This window comes from Odontesthes bonariensis, chromosome 13, assembly GCF_027942865.1.
Source record: "Odontesthes bonariensis isolate fOdoBon6 chromosome 13, fOdoBon6.hap1, whole genome shotgun sequence".
Lineage (NCBI taxonomy): Eukaryota > Metazoa > Chordata > Actinopteri > Atheriniformes > Atherinopsidae > Odontesthes > Odontesthes bonariensis.
In genome coordinates, this window is record NC_134518.1 from 27,343,809 (window position 1) to 27,363,260 (window position 19,452).

Below are 19,452 nucleotides of genomic sequence, written 5' to 3' on the forward strand. Positions count from 1 at the left end.
CTGAGAAAAGTAACATTCAGATATCTTTTGTGTAGTTCATCTGTTTCTTCACAGTAGTAAAAAGCAGTATCACTCAGCTTTGTTTGGGTTATGTGAAGAACTAATGTTCCAGGTTCTTTTTTTACTATAAAGCCAGGAGTATTATTTACAGTGCCGGTATCAAAAGTGTAAGTTGCTCCTAAGATTTGAGGCAATTTTCCAGCGATGAGTTTGGTCCAAAATATGAATTCTGACGCCTCAGATCGTCGGCTACATGTGAGAGTGACATCCTCTCCAACGTGAACAGTCTTTGTCGCAAAATTCTCATCATCCATGCATTCTGAAAAATTAAATTATTTGATACATTTATACAAAAGTTACCATAAAAAGTCAAATTTTAAAAATATTAAAGGTAAAACTTGAGTTTGTAATAATACTCACGTCCGCTTGTAATCACGAGAGCGATACAAAATAAAGTCAACATTGTCCTGGTAATTCACTCGAGACATCTGTTAATGCATTGCACGGCAGGATGATTAATCTTAATGTGACCATAAAATGGGAGGAAATGATGAAATGGGAGGAGACTATTTCAAAACAATTCAATTGGTCTGTTTTCATGGCTTTCAAGTGTACCAAAGTGGAAATGATCTTTCCTGATCTAAGTATCAAAGTCATCTCTATAAATAACATGGGGCCCCTTTGTTGTGTCCGGTAGACATGTGGTAGAGCATAAAGATTAGTCAATGATGACAATATGACCCAAAGCTCAAAGTCTAGACATTATATTATTACAAATTTTATTTTATCTGATAATTGATGGGGTGTTGGACAGTAAGAGATCACAGTGATGATCTTATTATTGAGTTGTTTTTGCAGACAATGCATGGTCAAAGAACATCTGGGGGTGCCCCAAGGTGTCTGGCTCCGGGATAAAGTTTTTAAAGATGTGGCTGATCTGTGTGGACTGACTTTTAAAACAGGGCAAAGTAAAAAACATCCTGTGCTTATGTTCAACAATCACAGACTTTAAGCCGAGAATGAAATATCCAAAGTCATTGTCCTAAACAAAAGTCTGAGGTCAGCGTAATCCTGCTCCTTGTAAGGAGAAAAAAAGAACTTGTCAGAGTTCAGAGAAATATTGTTCTAACACAGGATTTTTATTTTGTTTTTAATTACAGAAAGTTAATTAGTCATTTACTAAATTACAGAAATGATGACTGAGTGTCAGTGTTTGTTACTGTAGCACAGCGTTCAACACAAGCAGTCCACATCTTTCCCTTTGCAATGCTGCCATCGTTTGGTGGGAACAGGCGGTTTATGCATTTAATATTAATTTAGTTGAACAACAGTGTTTGAATACAGGAGTTTCTGGCTCACACGTATTCTCTCATAACACATCTGTTCTGAACAGCTGTTAACAAAGCACAAAGAAGAACCATGTCGGCTTGTGAAGTAAAAAAGTATTGTTTTACCATGTTTTACGAACAGTTTTAGATTTTGCCACTTTTTTTTTTTTTTTTTTTCCTAGTCCTGTCCAGCATTATGGCAGCAGAATTGTAATCTGAATACCGTTTATGCTAAACACATTTGCTATGCCAAGGGAAGCTTTATGAATGTAAAGCTCCCCTTGACGCCCATCAACTCCTCATTTTTATTTATTTATTTTTGTTACAATATTTAACATGATATGATAATAGTGCCGAACCGGACCGGGGGACAGAGAGAGAGGGAAAGCGAAGAAGAGAAAAAAAGAACAGAAACATGAAGAGACAAACATAAAAAACAATGAAAAATCCGACAACCAGCTGCTCCACCTGTAAAAACAAAACTGAAGACGATTCACGGCTTTTGTGGGGAATCCAACCTTAGAAGCACCAGGAGCACCTGTAAGCAGCCAAGCAGAGAACAAACACACAAACAAAAAAACAAAAACACATGCAGGAGCAATCTCATATAATACACAGGTGACCTTAGACCACAGGACAGCACAACAACTGCTTAGTGAGCATGCTACTGGGCTAATGAATGTATGTGTGTGTGTGTGTGTGTGTGTGTGTGCGTGTGTGTGTGTGTGTGTGTGTGTGTGTGTGTGTGTGTGTGTGAGTGTGAGTGTGTGTGTGCGTGTCCGTGTGTGTGTGTGTGCATGAACATGCAATACACATAGATGGTCCCACATAATAACCATCCTTAAATATCAGAGAGGGCCAGGCGCCCCAGACAGCCAACCGCAGTGGGCCAGCGCCTGCCCCAGTGCCCCTGGGCAAGCGCCCAGGAGTCAAGACGTGCCCACAGGTGGGTGAGGCCGCGAGCAGTGGGGAGAAGCAATGCCCCCCCCCCCCCCCCCCCCCCATCAGGAACAGCACAAGCAGGCCAGAGGACAGCAGGACCCAGACCCAGACCCAGTCACCCCATAAATCATATAAGAGAAAAATAAATAAATAAAAAAGAATAATAATAATAATAATAATAATAATAATAATAATAATAATAATAATAATAATAATAATATAAATAAATACATACATACAGATTTTGCCATTTACACTAAGATTTAGGCCAAGATAAGTTTGGTCAGTCTTTATTTTCAGTTGGTAAAGAATATGATTTTGGTTTCAAGAGTCTGATGGTTGGAGTGAGAGCAGGATAGCTGGTTGTCAATCATGGCACTCAGGTTTCTAACAACCTTTGTTGTGGAGACAGCTGAGGAGGCAGTTTCATGTTGATACTGTGTTGGATAGAATGATTGGTTGGGATAACAACCAGGGCAGTCTTAGAGAAGTTAAGTTGAAAATAGTGTTCCTTCATCCATGTGGTGATATCAAAGAGAAGCTGAGATTTGTCTTAAAATACAAATTATAACCTCTCCCCGTACTCTGCTGTCATCTTCTGGCAGAAAGTTTATTGAGTCAGTGAACATTTTATTAGGAGTTCTGAATAAACAAAAACATTGAACAAATTGTTATCTTTCAGTGTTGTTTTTTTAAAAGTTTTATTTTACATTTTATTTGCTCTTTTCCTACCTTACTTTAAAGTCAACGTAAGTTTTATAAGATGCTTTTTAAAAATTTGATTTCTTTGTACTTCTACTGAAGTTAAAACACACCATTCTATGGGTTGGTGGATAGATACTGATTTTGCAAATGCGAAAGTCAGCAGGTGCATTAGAATTGATCTTAGTTGATCAAAGTTCAGTTTCAATGTAGACAGGGCCTTGATCCCAGTGCACTGTAAACATTCCTCTGTTCGTAATATTATTGTCACATGAAAAAATAAGTGATACTTTGTAACAGTTCAACTGATTTCCAACAGGGAAAATGACCCAAAAACAGACATAAGCAGAACTGAAAAGACTTGGGATTTTACTAATTTCAAAGGAAAGGTATAAGCATGTCACAAAAATGCAGATCATAAGTAGGTTAATGGAATGGCAAAAAGAACATGTAAGAAAACATCTGTTAGAAATATAAAAGGAAGGATGTGAATGTTAACATGGCTGTAATATGATACCAATAAGCTGGCAAGTGGTTATAGTAACTTGGCAGGAAAATACATAGTGCTGATGGAACACTTTAAAGATTTCAAGTTTGTTTAAAGCAAATTCAGGCACATAACATTCTGTCTACACACAAGAGTGTACACGACTGAGACGTAGTTCCCCCTCTGAAAAAACGCAGGAAAGTATTTCTTGTAGCCCAAAATGAGGATATGAACCTCGTGGCCGCACGGGTATTTCTTGTGTTGAAAATATGAGAAAGCAAAACTAGCACTTTCTTAATTTGTAAAATAAAACGAAAAAAGTTCACTTTTATGCAGATTTAATTGAATATAGTTTAGAAAGGCATACAACTATATTTCTAGGATACAGCTGATGGTCATGTGACAGAGAGAAATTAAGAGATGTTCCATAGATTTGTGAGGTACGACTCTGCCAAGTCACAACTTAAATGAACTGGATCATACTGGACTTGGACTGAATATGCTTGAGCGGGATTGTTTGTTCCTTCTGATGTGAATTGATGGCACATAAATAAAAACTGAAGTGAACAGATCAGGCTATAAGGAAATTTCCCATAAACAGGGTGCCTTCACACCAGAGCCGTTTGGACAGCTTCCTGGTCAGTGCTTGTTTCGGGCAATGCCACCCAAACGAGCAGCTTTAGCTGCATGACGTTGTCCAGGCGGTTTGTGCTTTCAAAAGTACAGTGTAAAAGTGAACCAAACCAACTGAAGGTGTGAAATGTTTCAGCATTCCCCGCCCAATCGAATCAAGTCCCCCGAACTATCCTGGTGTGAAAGTGCCCTAAAACAAAGGTTTCGAACCACCAATGAACTTCCTATTTCTGCTGAGCCAAAATAAGTAATTGTTGACAAAGTGCTTTGGACAGACAGGTAACCAACAGGCCAGTAGACTATAAATGAGATGGGAGGGAGTGTTCCTCTGTTGTGATGGAAGAGACTTTAACCAATTAACACCCGCTAACATCTACTTTTTGATTGCAGCGGGAACAGTTACAGTTTGCATCGAGTCCCAACTAAATGATTAAGAAGTATTTTTCAGTATATAAAGGCTCTGGCGTCAATCAGCAATATTCTAAACACTGGATAGATGTGCTATTTTTACACAATGTGCAAACAGAGTGTGCTGTGAAGGGGCCACAAGACTGGGCTTAACTCAGTTTTCTTTAATAAACACTCGTTTACTGACCATAGCATCTCACATGCAGGTAAGTAATGAGATACAACCTTCAATACAACCCTTAGTCTCATTGTGTAGGGCTTCCTGTTGTGGTCCTGGGAAATACAGAATCATTTTTCCTCACAAAGTCAAGCTTTTCAGGAATCGTTGTCGACCACAGCCTGCAGGGCAGTGTAAGGTCATCCTTACCTGTTTCCTCACTATTAGATGCAAGACAAGTTCTTTAAGTGCATGCACTGCTATTAGCAGTGGGGAAGCGTTTGATCCCTGGTGTACCTACATTAAAAAAAACAAACATCTACGTCCTAATTTTAGCGTAAAAGGGATTTTAACAGGACAACCATCATTGTAGCACACCACCAATCAATCCTTTAAAGGTTAATTTGCCAGAGAGAGGCCACTCATTGAAAAGCTTATGACCACCTGTTGGAAAGTAGCCAAAAGGCCTCACATGATTCAGAGAATGAGAAGATAAATCTCCTGATCTAATGAGACTTATACTCCCCGATTCAGCCAAAAGTTACAGTGGTCTATGTGGAGGAAAGCAGCAGCATCCCGGAGACCATTTAGGATTAAGAACTCTCTTAACTTATAATTTTTCAAGGGATGCTGAGGACTTCAGCTTGGGTAAAAAGTTTAAATTTCACCAAGACAATGACCTCAACAATACCACCAAGAATACCTCTTTACGATTATTCTGACGTGAAGAAGAAAAGAAACGTCAAACAGCGTGGTGTGCAAAGCCTTTTGGGTGATTCCAAAGAAAACGTTTTTTTTTTCCTGCCATTGCTGCTAAAGGTGCTTTCACTAAGTATAAGGTGCAGAAAGCCCACGTGTCGTATTTCACTCTTTTATTTCACATAAACTAGTTAAATAATAATTTGCATTTGTGGAGTATTGTGTGTAATTTTACTAAAGATATTGATTAAAACTGATTTGAAAAATGAACTCAATAAGTGAAACGAAGGTTGAAAATTTGAAAGGGTGCTTGATCAAAAATGGAATTATCATTGAGGAACTTGCCAGAAGGAACACATTCAGATAGCAAGAGCTGTAATCTGGAAGGGATAAAAATGCTAGCTGGTGAACAGCTATGTAATGTCAACATATACGAAATGTCAGTGAAATGATAAAATAGCTGCAAACTTTGAGGTGGAAAAGGAATCGGGTAATTAGTGCCCTTATTGTGTCATATTTTATTTAGTAACATTTTTTGATTTTTTTTTTCTGCTGGTTATTGCAAAATAAGCACAATTACATTATACAGTTGCAAACTGTTCCTTATGTATAGATTCACCAGACACAGGATATACCTGTAAATACAGTTGTATCCACTCAAACTTGCTTCTCCCAGTCAAAGACCAGCCAATTTCAGCCACAAACTTTGGCGAGGGAAGTGAATGGTCCATGCATGAATTTGTAGAAAAATAACCAATTTCAGCCTTACTTTCTCAAAACTTGCTCCTATGCTAAAGAGTACCTGCTGTCATTATACAAAGCAAAAAACTGAGCTGTTGAAACTGTTTTTATTTAACAAGACACTGAAAAGCACAGAAATAATCAGTCATTAAAGTGTACAATATCTCTGTCAAAGTGTACAGGAAAGCCTTGCTCACACTTGATTGCAATTTTCCTGGTACGGCTTTGGCCTTTGTAATCACAGTGTGGATGCCGGGCCCCTTGGTTTTTCAGTGTACAAACAACAATGTCAAAGGGTTTTAGACTTTTCCTCATGGTATCGTATGGCTCTCCTGCTTGTAAACAGATTGGTTTGACAAGGTTGGTGGTGGCTCGGATAAAGGTGTTGGTCTCCTTGCACTCACTACTGTCGGTTTTAGTGATTCCTCTCTGATGTATCACAGCATTACAGCGGGTATGACTCATGCCTGCATTGATATGCTGGGATATGAACTTCTGGTAACGGGGACGAATGTTTGCATCCTGACAGAGCACAGTGGTAGAAAGCACCAGCAAACATGCGAATGAGATCCTCATCATTTCCTGGAGAGAAAAAAAATGTGTTTTTTTTTTTTTCTAAATGAACACCATATCATACATTTCACTTTTACTTTTCACAAATGCTAACAAAGTGATGTCAAAAGGCACACCATGTCCCAAAAAGACTGACCTGTGATGATCTGTAAAGAAATTTGTGAAATTACAGTGAAGCACAGCCACTGATGACTAAGTTTCACCATAAAAACATGCACAAAATACAAAACTTTTAAGCATGAAACTCCACTGTCTTTATTTTAGTATTGTCCTTGCTGTCTAAATAAAAAAAAAAAAAAAAAAACACTTTAAAAACACTTGTAAATATATTATACTTCGACAAAAAAATAATAATTACCTGTATCGTTGACACAGAGGCCAGTGGCATGTCTCAGGGAGCTGGCTCATTTATAGGATTCAGTTTGAACTTTGATTTCTTGATCCAAAAACAAAGTGGGGAAGATATTCAGGTCAAAGGCTGTTAAGTTGGGCAAATGATGTTTTCACTGCTTTATGTAAATATTGCAACAAGGCTAAAGCAACATCAAATCACTGAGTTGAGCACTGTCTCATGTCTACAAGTACCGCAGCACAAGCAGCACAAGCAGCACAAGCAGCACAAGCAGCACAAGCAGCACAAGCAGCACAAGCAGCACAAGCAGCACAAGCAGCACAAGCAGCACAAGCAGCACAAGCAGCACAGTTTATATCTTCTGTGAGTATCATCTCCTGGAGCAATGCACTTTGTGGTGATCTGCTTGCAGGCATTTAATCAATCATGCTGAGTGTTTTGGGAGTTGGTGTACTAAAGACTGACAACAGACTTAATTTCAGCCAAAATGAACCCCACCAATGCATGAAACAGAGCTTGCTTTAACCAAAGCAAACTGCTTTGATGTAAAGACAAATTACAAGCGCACGGAGCAGATACAAAATATTTCAATCATCTTCCAGTTGTAGACTAAGTCCCAACATTGTGAAATTGTGTAACCTACATTGTCATGGCACAAGCGGTTTTCCTGTGTATCTGTTGATCCCAGCTTTAACTGATAGAAGTGTCTGAAACTAAGAGGGGAAACAAATTGGTGGTGATTCTTCATTCCTATCACTGCTGATCTGCACAAAATCAATCACTGAATGTCCAATGACCGTAGCTTTTTTCTCTGGTTAAGTGTGCAGCCCTCAAACACCACAGTGTGTTGTTGGCTTTTCATATTCATGTAGTTTCCATCTTTAAGTTTGAGTGACATTTCAGTGCAACTTGTGCATCTATAATATTGACACACTGTGTGTGCAGTTCATTCCCAGAAAAAAAATCTGTTGGGTAATACACCTCATGTTTGAATGTATCTGTGATCTCTTACTTTTGCTAATATTCTAAATCATTCTGCTTTAACAAGTGAAATTCCCTAAAAGAGATAAATAAAGTCATATCTAACTTAATCTATGGTGTGTAATTCAGGCATTTTCACACAGTCCTGTAGCAACTCCAAGCAGAAGGTGTAGTTAAGTCTGCAGAGGTGTTGTATTTCAGATTTATACTATAATTAATCTATTTTTCCTCATTATTTCTCTGAAAATCAATCAAACAGCCTAATTTGTTCAAATTTCAGAATGCAGAGATGATACATTTCTATGAGAGCTGAACAGTTAGCAAGCTACTTGCTAGTTCAAGACTAATACACCTAGTAGGCCTATTCATAACAATTGAGGGTTTGCTCACTTTACATTTTTAATCATGGAACTGATTTTAGACCTGCCTTAAAAATTCTGAACACGAAAATAGTTCAAGTCCACAGTTCAGTAAAACAGTTATCTGTCTTTTAAGATGTTTTAAGACACTTTTGTCTCATACATGACATGTTTCAAAAAATTATCTGAATTTGCTTTGCTGGGTCTTTAAAAGTCTCAAGTGCAGTCTCAATGGCAATAAAATGCTGATCAAACAGCTCTTATGTGACCTATGTCAGCAGAAGAAGACCAAATGGATCGAAGGAACACAAAGGGTGAACTTCAGCCCACTACAAATCCTTTAGAGTGGTCTGATGAGTCAAAGTTGAAGACTGATACGAACTACAGTGTCTAGTGGCTTTATTGTACCTTCATGTGTAGGGCCTGACAAGAAAGACCTAGTGTATTGATTTCAAGAGCCACTGATGGTGATACTTTGACATTTTAGAATACAAGATGATACTTAACCAGCATGGCTATAGCAAGATTCTGCTGCATCATCTGTTTTGCTTTCAGTAGGTCAATTTGTTTTTCCAAGTCTGCTGACCTGAAACACAGTCACCTAACCTGAACTAAACTCACATGGTTTGGGACAGGTGGTACAGTGAAGTCTTTGAAAGTAACACTTTCATGGACAACAGCAAAAGCTTTCCAGGTGGGAAACTAATGAGGTTAGTTCAAAGAATAACAAGTGTGCAAAGCAAACGTGGCTAGTGTGACGAATCTAAAAATCTAAATCCATTTATTTTCTCTAATCAAACATAAACATAAAATTCCACATCAAGATCTTTGCTAAAGAAAATATTTCCTGCATGTTTGACTCATTCAATGGGCACAGATGCATGAACATACAAATTGGTTCCCATCTCCATCACCACTGCAGAGCTGCAGCTGCTCAACACTCTACAACTATTCTACAATAGCACAAAAGCTACTCTGCCCGTAGTTGTGAAATGTAATATATCTGCACCATGAATCTGATTCTGATGATGCAGAGCAATTTGCACAGGGTCAGAACTGAGAGCAGGGGTGTTGTCACCAATGTGTTACATTTTGGATGCACACTGTAGCTTTTAAGATTTCAGATTTTTTGGGGATTGTGACACTATACACTGATATTTAAGCATGGTTATTATGTGGGACCATCTATGTGTATTGCATGTTCATGCACACACACACACACACACTCACTCACACACACTCACTCATTAGCCCAGTAGCATGCTCACTAAGCAGTTGTTGTGCTGTCCTGTGGTCTAAGGTCACCTGTGTATTATATGAGATTGCTGCTGCTTGTGTTTTTTTGTTCTCTGCTTGTCTGCTTACAGGTGCTCCTGGTGCTTCTAAGGTTGGATTCCCCACAAAAGCCGTGAATCGTCTTCAGTTTTGTTTTTACAGGTGTAGCAGCTGGTTGTTGGATTTTTCATTGTTTTTTATGTTTGTCTCTTCATGTTTCTGTTTTTTTTTTCTCTTCTTCGCTTTCCCTCTCTCTTTGTCCCCCGGTCCGGTACTATTATCATGTTAAATATTGTAACAAAAATAAATAAATAAAAATGAGGAGTTGATGGGCGTCAAGGGGAGCTTTACATTAATAAAGCTTCCCTTGGCATAGCAAATGTGTTTAGCATAAACGGTATTCAGATTACAATTCTGCTGCCATAATGCTGGACAGGACAAGGGGAAAAAAAAAAACAAAAAAAAAACAATTGTATGCAAGTCCTTTATATTTATGCTCACAAAGTAAAAAAAAAAAAAAAAAAAGATTTCGGATTTTAATTTTTTTTCTTTTAGTTTGTGCTTTAATCTTATCCAAGGCTGCACGGTGTGGAGTTTGCATGTTCTTCCTGTGAATACTTGGATTCTCTCCAGGTACACCGGCTTCCTCCCACCTTCCAAAAACGTGCACGTTAGGTTAATTTGTAATTCTAAATGGACCCATAGGAATGAGTGAGCGCATACATGGTTATTGTCTCATTAGTCTCTGTGTGATGATGGACTGGCAACTTGTCCATAGTGTACTCGACCTCCCACTCAGTGGCAGCTGGGCCCTAAATTGGATTAAGCAGGCACAGAAAATGGACGGATGGATGATCATATCCATGGTTACTTTTTATTTTTGCACTTCTGACTCCATCATGTTTATTACAGCAGAATAATTACTGACAGCATTCAGTTTGATGCTGCTTCCCTGGTGTGAAGTAGTTTGTTTTTTTCTGCGGTCATAGATATGGTCATATGAACTATTACACACCATATTGACTCTGCTAGTTATGGTTACACCTTCCAACATTGATATCTGCTGCACTAGAACACACGTCTTTCATGCAACACTGCTGCCATCTTATGGTGAGAAACGCATGACTGTTCATTTGAAAAATGAATGTAAAGTCAACAGGATCATAATATTATTTATTCTGCTTTATCTCTGATGGGTTATTACATTGAATATTAGAGCTTAATGTTGCCATTTGTTTAACTGCACCAGACATAGTTTGAGGTTAGTGTTGCTTGTGTAAAATAACCTTGAACTTAACTTTAAAGTATGGTATGATTGTGTGTTAGGATTGTCTTTTCACTTTTTCAGTTAATCTTTCAAACATGAGTAAAAAAGAAATTGCACCTTTGTTAAGTGAACACAAACAATAAAGGCAATGAAAATGATATATAATAAAACGTCTGTCTACAGAGTTTCTTTCTGAATCCCGGGCTTTTGTCTTATATGCATTTCTAACCACAACTGCAAGTTTCAGAACTCACCACAAACTTTTTCACCACTTTTTTAACAACTCACCTCCAACATCCTGTGGAACACATATCTTTCGTTGGTAATTAGTCCTGTTTGGTCAAGGCCTGAGAACTGGCCAACAAGAGTATTTTTTTATTTTACCTTAATTTTTTTTTATGTAGCTTTGCTGGGTGCTCAAATTCCATCAAATCATAATCCCCTTAATATTGGTGTGTGTGTATAAACACACTTTAAACTACTTTTATTACATTGGTATTTGAACTACTCTGCTGATAAGTTTTTTGACTTGCTGGAAAAACTAAAAAAAACATAAATCTAATAGAAGAGTGTTGATTTCAGCATGTTGCTTGTAACCACTTGATCTCCAGCCAGGATCTGTTAAGGATACTTCCAAATGGCTAAACTAGTGTAAACAGGCCCAACTTTCTCAGAACAAATCAGATGACACAATATTGTGTGTATATATTCAAATCGTCTCAATATCACTCTTGAGCCAATTGCATGACATTTTATTGTTAAACAGACAGAAAAGCAAAGTGAACAGAAATGTATTAAAAAAAACGTCTTCATGGAAAAAGTTCAATCAGTTCTCACAGCTCTTAATGTCTTTATCATAGTGCACAGGATAGCCATCCACACATTTAATAATAATCTTCTTGTTGTATTTCTTCCCAGAGTATTTACAATTTGGAAACTTTGGGTGACGCTGACTGGCTTTTTTCACCTCACACACAACAATGCCAAAGCGTTGACGGCTTTTGGTCATGTTATTGTCTACTGGCTCTCCATCACTCTGACAGATGGATCTCACTTTCTGTTTGTTGGCTAGAATGAAGGTATTTATTGGTTTACATTTTTTATTAATTTCATTTACGTCTTGCATGACACGATCACATCGACTGACGGTCATGTCTTTTCTGACATGCTGTTTCAGGAAGGTTTGGTACGGTTTGAGGTTTCCATCCAGAGAGAGAGCAGTCAAAGCAAGAAGCAGCAACAACACACACGCAGTCAGGACCCTCATTGATTTCCTGATGGAAACATAAAGGCAGCAAAAAAATGGAAACGTATGCTTATAACTGATGTGAACAGGCAAAAGACATGAACAAAGCACTACGACCATAAAATCTCATGTAAATATGACTTGTGATGTAATAGAAAAGTAGAAATAAAAGCATACCTGCTGAAATTAGTCACAAGATGAATTCTATTCTTGTTACTTCCTGAGAGGAGAAAAAAAAGTTTGCTATTAATAGTTATAATTAATCATTTTGTATAATAACATTTTATTTGAAGAAAGAGAAAAAAACAGTTACATTTACCTGAATTGCAGAGTCTTTATGACAATGAAGCACCTGCAAGTTGCTGAATCTTTTATAGGGCCATTTCCTTGACGTGAGAAAACTCCTCCCTTCCGTGTTCTGAACTCTGTACCACAATGCATGACCACAACCGGCCGACCACTCGGCTAATTTTGTGTGTATACACCAAGCTGAGCATCGCTGACGGGAACTGTACGTGAAGAATAGTTTCCCTCCAGAACAAAGCTAGTCTGAAATGTTTTTTGGATCATCATTCAAATGTTGCAAGTCATTGTGCCAGATGAAAAAATGTTGTCCCTTATTTATCTATTTTATTCTATTTTTTAAGGGGGTTCATAATAAGACAATAGAGAGAGCAATGTAAAACCCAAAAAGGTTTCTAACATTGTTGCTGTGGATTAAAGTGGATCATGGTCAGGTAATTCTTTGAACTACAACTTGACAGGAGAGATGAACAACTAAAGAATTAAGCGACAGACAAAATATTTAGCAAGAAGTGTGGATGAGTCGAACAAGCAACACAGTAATAGCTCATTTCTTTTATAGGTTACCTTTGGAGAGTTTAAGATATCTAAGAGTTAGCTTCTCGTGTCTTCACTTTTCAGCAGGCGACTTACAAGGACAAGTTAAGAGTTTAAAGCACTTATTTTTTTTAAAACAAAACAACAACAAAAAAAGTCAGGGGCTCAGACATCAGCAACCACATTTGTTTTTTCAGTTTGCTGCATGTGGTTTTGCTTGTTTCTCAGGCAGAAGCACAAGACAGTTTTACACTTCACATACATACTTACCCACACAATGTATATGTATAGCGGGGAGAGATACTACCCCCATTTTTATGGCATCAGGGGTCCAAACCCTACTTTGGGAACCACTGCAATAGACTTGGTTGGTTTGTTTGTTTATTATGGAATTATACTACTATTTGTACACAACATACCAAGCAGGGCTTCTTGAAAGACTCACCACCAAAAACATTTACTATTAAGGTATGCACAAGATGACCATAAGCATGCTAGAAACACCAGTTGGCAGCAGTATTCATCTAACTTTTTAAAACTCTTTCACAGCTTAGAAAGGATCAAACTCCCACAAACTGAGATCTGGCTGCACCTGTGTACTCACGCATCACACACAAACAGGTGACTGAACAACATACAAAATTGGAGAAAATCAATCTCATTCATTTAAACTGGCCTTTTCCATGTCACTGGTACAAATCAGCAAAACAGAACACTCTGGTGCTGAAGCAAACAAGATGCAGATACCAACAGCCAAACAGCAACAGCTCCACGGTCAGCCTTAAGAAACTTGTCACTAAAACAGGCACATAGACACAGAGAGACTCACGTTAATTGACACTGAAACCCACTTCCTTTTTGTACGTAGATGGATGTCTATTCATGCCGTGATGACTCCTCTCTGTTGGTCGTTTGCGGGCAATCCTCCATTTGTCTTTCAAACACAGCCATGATTAAAAATGAAAAATAGAAAATAACGTATTCTTGTCTGTGACATCATCTAAACTTCCCATTCTTTGTCGTAAAATCAGACTATACTTTTTTCTCGACCTCTCATTTTCGCAGATCAAACTGTTGCAATCAAATGACGTCATATTCACCTGATTGTGGTCTGGCGGCCTTCGGTGAGACTGCAATACCATATTTGACCAGATTCACCACGAGAGGCGCTGTTTCACACATTTAGGGTCTTTCTTTCTTTCTTTCTATTTTATTTTATTCCTTTTTACTAAAGTAAATCACATCAAATCAAAGACGTTCTACAGAAAGCTCTCTAAAAACACATTGTGTGTATTTTGTGGCAGAATGTTTTGATAGTTTATCATTCACCTATACAATTCCTAACATCCGGCCTGTAGTTAGAAAAAAAGACACAGAAACATAAATAATATTAGAGAATTAAGATTTCCTATCAATGATTAATCTCAATGTGAAGAACTAAGACACTGAAGATTACCGTTGTTTCAATGGTAGTTTAATTTTAACATTCAACATAAGCGTCAATGATCATCAATCACAAAAACAGGTTTTTAAATCTAGAACCTATACAAAGGAAGTGACTGCCTAAAATGATTTTTATTGTCAATAACTAATGACTGAGGTGTTTTATTCTGTTCACAATTAAAAAAATCTTTAGGATTCAGAATACGAGGGCAAAAAGAAGGGAGAGGCGGCAGCAGATAAAGGTATAACGAAAAACAAAGAACTAAAAACAAAAAAGGGGGTAAGACGAAGACATCGTGGAAATGAGAAAAACTGAGAGAAGCAGAGAAAAACAAATGATGCATGTGTGTGTGTGTGAAAGAAGCAGTACAGAAGGATAAAGGCAAAATCCTAGCAAAAGCAGATAAGGATAGTATTGATATGTTGCAAACCTCAAAATATCAGAGTTGTAAATGAACAGAAAAAGTGTAGCAGTACTTTGCATCTTTTGTAAACAAAGCAACAATGTATAAAGTAAACAGTACAGTAGTAGTTACATCCTTTATTTTTTTGTCTTTTTTTTTTTTGGATTTTGCTATAACTTTAATAGTGTTAGTTAACAATTAATGTACCATTCAGGAGAATATACCGTCTTTGCTGTGTTGTAGTTCCTTGGTTGAGATCAGATTCTTTCATGAACATATTTGGATGCAGGACAACTGAGTCATTACTGATCAGACTGGAGCACTTTGTGTTTTGGTCCACAACTGCAAGGCACTTTTTAATCTCGACCACATAAAGTCAACATTGAAAACCATTAATCTCCTTTCTTTTAATTTTAAAACACAGGCCTGCCTAGTTCTCTCCTTTAATTCTAGATGCATTATAGTTCATGGAAAATATAAGACGTTGCTTGGGTGGTGAAAAAAGAAATGTGTACTTGTTGCTACTGCTTTTCACATTCAAAATGAGGCTATTGTGTACTTTCTACAGCACATCATTCACACTAAAAGAACTGTTGCATCATTAAGGCATCTCCGGTTTGATCTGGTGTTTGGCTACATTTCATAGAACCTTCAAGCACAATCTGATTAGGAAAGGGAGAGAGCGATAGTTATGTCAACATAATTTCCTTTGGAAACTAAAGAGGACCACCACAGAATTTTCACTGTGTTGTCATGGAGACAGGTGATGCTCAATCACTCAGTAGCAGCTGTTGAAAATCGTGAAGCAACCCTTTTGCTTCCAAAACATGCACACAAGAGCATGAACTTGTATGCATGTAATAAAAAAAAAGAAAAAATTAAAAATCAGTCATTTCTTTTTGACAGGCTTCTTAATTAAGCCAAATAAAAATGACTTTGGTGCATTGAGGGTATTCAAACAGCTTCCTGGTCCATTCAAAATTAGGAAAAACAATTATAAGAAAAAAATCACACCATTGAAAATGCTGTGTTTGCGGTGTGAACTCCCATAGTTTAACATCTCACTTTGCTGAACCTGAATAAAGAGCTCTCTTGGCTCAGCAAGGAATGCTCTCATAGGCTTTAAATCTCAGCAGCTAACAGGTTCAAAATCACTGTAAGGCTGAATTTACAGTACAATTTCCCCTATTGTTGATTAGAATGGGAATGTCTGATTTATAATGACTTCAAATGTCTTTCAGATTTTCATTTCAAACCTTGTGTGGCTCCGGGTCTGGTGCACAAAAGCAAACTAAGAGAATAAGTCAAACTGTTAGATCATCTCTATGGAAAGAGTCTTTTGCGTGAACTCACACATGTGGATGATGTCCATTATATAGTGAAGCAGGTTAGCTAGGCACAAACAGTTCCCTTTTTGTAGCCTCTAAGAGAGAGGGCAACAAAAGACTGCACCTTTTTCCTTGTTGTGGAGCTCCTTATCTCCTCTGTGTCCACAGACTTTCACACCAGCACTCACATTAACATCATGCAAATACACTTAAAAGATATAAAATTCATTTGGTTAGGGTAAATATTTATATAGATTTACACATACATATAAATTCATATACTTTTAAGGAATGTTAATCTATTTTGCTGTGTACTTCTTTTCTTCTTACAAGGTAGAAAATAACTTTTTATACTATGTAACACATTTTATAATCAACATATTAAAAACAACTCATCAGTCCTTTTATCATCTTAGAAAAAAATCCATAATAAAAATAAGTTCTATGTTTCTCACTTATATCTTACAATATATTTTCTCTCTGTCAAAAATCACGCACACATGTCCCATTTTTGTTTTGTTTGTGGCTTCTCTAGGCAACATATTGGCAGCGGTCAAACAGGATATGGAAATTAATCAGGCAGTGCTGGTGCTCATCAGTGTGGAGCGACAGCCTTGTTGACGTGTAGAATTCACAAAATGGCAGCGGTGAGTGTTGCAGTAGAAACAAACAAACTACTGTGCTGTTACAATGGGCATTTGGAGCAGCCACATTCCAGAGCGGTTTCCATTTCTTCTGAGTACGAGGTGCCATCAGTGCAGCGGAAAGCCACCTTTCTCCGTCTGCTTTTGGTGACGCCGCAGCAAACACCAGGGGGCGCTGAAGCCTGGCAGGATCTGAGGCAATCCATAAGGGGGATCTTGCCGGTGGATGTGCACGTTCTCATGGCTTGGTGGCGCTTCAGCTGCTCCCTCACCATTTCTCCCTGACACTTGAGCTCTGCATGGAGGTGAAGGATACGCAGAAATAAAATAATCTGCATAAGATAGAGAATTATCTTCCAACTTTATCCCTTTTTCATATTTTTTTCAGTTTTACCTGTGTCACAGCTTGGTCCGGTGTAGCCTGGCTGACAATGGCAGACTGGCTCGCCTCCCTCTGACACGCGACACTCGCCTCGTCCACAGCGCTGCCCCCTGCAGGCTGGAGGCTCCTGCCGTCGGTCACAGTACTGACCCTGGTAGCCTTCATTACACTGACAACTGTAAGATTGACCCTTTGGCACACATAGGCCGTGAACACACCTGGAGGAAGAGCAAGGGTAGAGAAAAAAGATATACATGATTTGTAATAATTGTTGGTCATCAGTGACCAAAAGCTGTTTATCATGGGACTTTTGTAGCATTCAAAGGATATATAATCAATGGACATAGCTATCATTAATCATCCAGTTTCATTAGGCAAAGTGCTGATCTGACTGAGGGACTGTGGACACTCAACATCTTTATAGTGTAGTGTCTTTTGGATACACCCGGAAGGACATTGTCCAGTATAATGGATGTTTAAAGGGATAGTTCGCCTCTTTTGACATGAAGCTGTATGACATCCCATATTAGCAATATAATTTATGAACATTGACTTACCCCCTGCTGCGTCCTGTGAGCCAAGTTCCAGCTGAGTTTTGGTGTCCACGAAGGTAGTCCGGCTAGTTTGCTAGGGCTTGAAAAATAAAGCGTCTTGCTTCTCAAAACAATATGCGTTCAAAAGAGTAATACATTTGCATCACAAAATTGTTCTCGATGAAAAAGTCAGACCTCACATCGCTTGGCGCTATTTTTGCCTCCCTTGATATCAATGCGTCCAATGTAAACTGTGCAGACCGAAAAGCAGACCGAGCACTCCCCTGCTTCCGAGCAGTAAACACCGTAACAGGTGCAGCTATCGCTAGGTGGCTGTACGCATTGATATCAAGGGAGGCAAAAATAGCGCCAAGCGATGTGAGGTCTGACTTTTTCATGCAAAACGATTTTGTGATGCAAATGTATTACTCTTTTGAACGCATATTGTTTTGAGAAGCAAGACGCTTTATTTTTCTAGCCCCAACAAACTAGCCGGACTACCTTCGTGGACGCCAAAACTCAGCTGGAACTCGGCTCACAGGACGTAGCGGGGGGTAAGTCAATGTTCATAAATGATATTGCTAATATGGGATGTCATACAGCTTAATGTCAAAAGAGGCGAGCTATCCCTTTAAGGCACTCCTGTTCTGGCTCTACTTTAAAAAACCACAGACTATATCCATGACCTTATGTCCTTATTAACAGTTTATGGTAGCGTGAGAAACATAACAAAAAGGTGCCAGTTCATCGTTCGTAATATTACAAAAAAGAAATCTTAAGCAGGTAAACTGTTTGTGTGGATGATCAAACAGAGCCGGTTACTTTTATACAACATTTAATCCTTCCTTATTTCTCTGAATATGGTTAAGTCTAAATAATCAAAGTTTCTAAATTTTCTTAATCTATTTTTCGATTTTAAAGATAGTTTGTAAATTTGCATAAAGTAGAGAGGAGATTCATGTCTGCAACAAGCAAATATATTATTAAATAGGAATCAACCATCGTGGTTTTGGCATTTTTTCTCAGTAGAGGAATTAGATCAACCAACTGCTGTTGATTAATTTATCAGTGATGTATCAAGAATGACTGTTTGAGTAACAGTGTTTTGGACAAAAACACAAACATAGTCATGAATCAGTTAAAGCTTTCACAGACAAAGGCTGATGAGATTCACCTTTAATGAATCTATGCAATAATTAACCACTTTACATTTGTATCTAATATGAAATGTTTTGATAAGTAATGTCTTTCTGAACATCTACATTATGATTCAGAGTTAGAAGTATATCTGAGAAGAATTTCAATCCTTTACATAAGATAAATAAATAGAAATACCAACTGATTAATGCTAAAATACTTGGTTACATACACATTTGCAACATAATCTAGTTGTAGCATTAAAGTACTGGCTTGGTCTATCTGACAGATATATTTTGTATCTCTAATGACACAATTACATTTTTCACAGCAGTGAGTTGTTTCTTTTTAAGCAGTGGAGTTACTTTGTACACAGTTTTACAAATAGGTAAATCATATAAATTGGAGACATGAAATGATAGAGGGAGAGGAAGAAATGGAAAACCAAAGTTCTGACACAAAATCTATTGAAAAGAGAGGATTATTTTTTCAATTATTAATATTATTTCTCGTTAGATATTGGATTTAACTTGAACGAAAAAGGAAACCTTATTTGCAGGGAAAAGAAAATGAACACTGGCTCAGTTAAAA

The 19,452-nt window shown here is 37.8% G+C and overlaps 1 protein-coding gene across 2 annotated transcripts in view; it reads right to left on the reverse strand.

Annotated features, from left to right (window-relative positions):
- Window positions 1-14,714: 14,714 nt before the first annotated feature.
- The window catches only part of slit3 (slit homolog 3 (Drosophila)), a 256,161-nt gene continuing 251,423 nt past the window's right edge, over window positions 14,715-19,452 (reverse strand). For both annotated transcript variants that reach the window (XM_075481822.1, XM_075481823.1), the window contains 2 exons: window positions 17,204-17,409; window positions 14,715-17,104 (listed from right to left, as the gene is read on the reverse strand). In XM_075481822.1, the coding sequence (XP_075337937.1) occupies window positions 16,851-17,104; window positions 17,204-17,409 (460 nt within the window). In that variant the 3' untranslated portion in view covers window positions 14,715-16,850. The remainder of the gene's footprint in view (window positions 17,105-17,203; window positions 17,410-19,452) is intronic.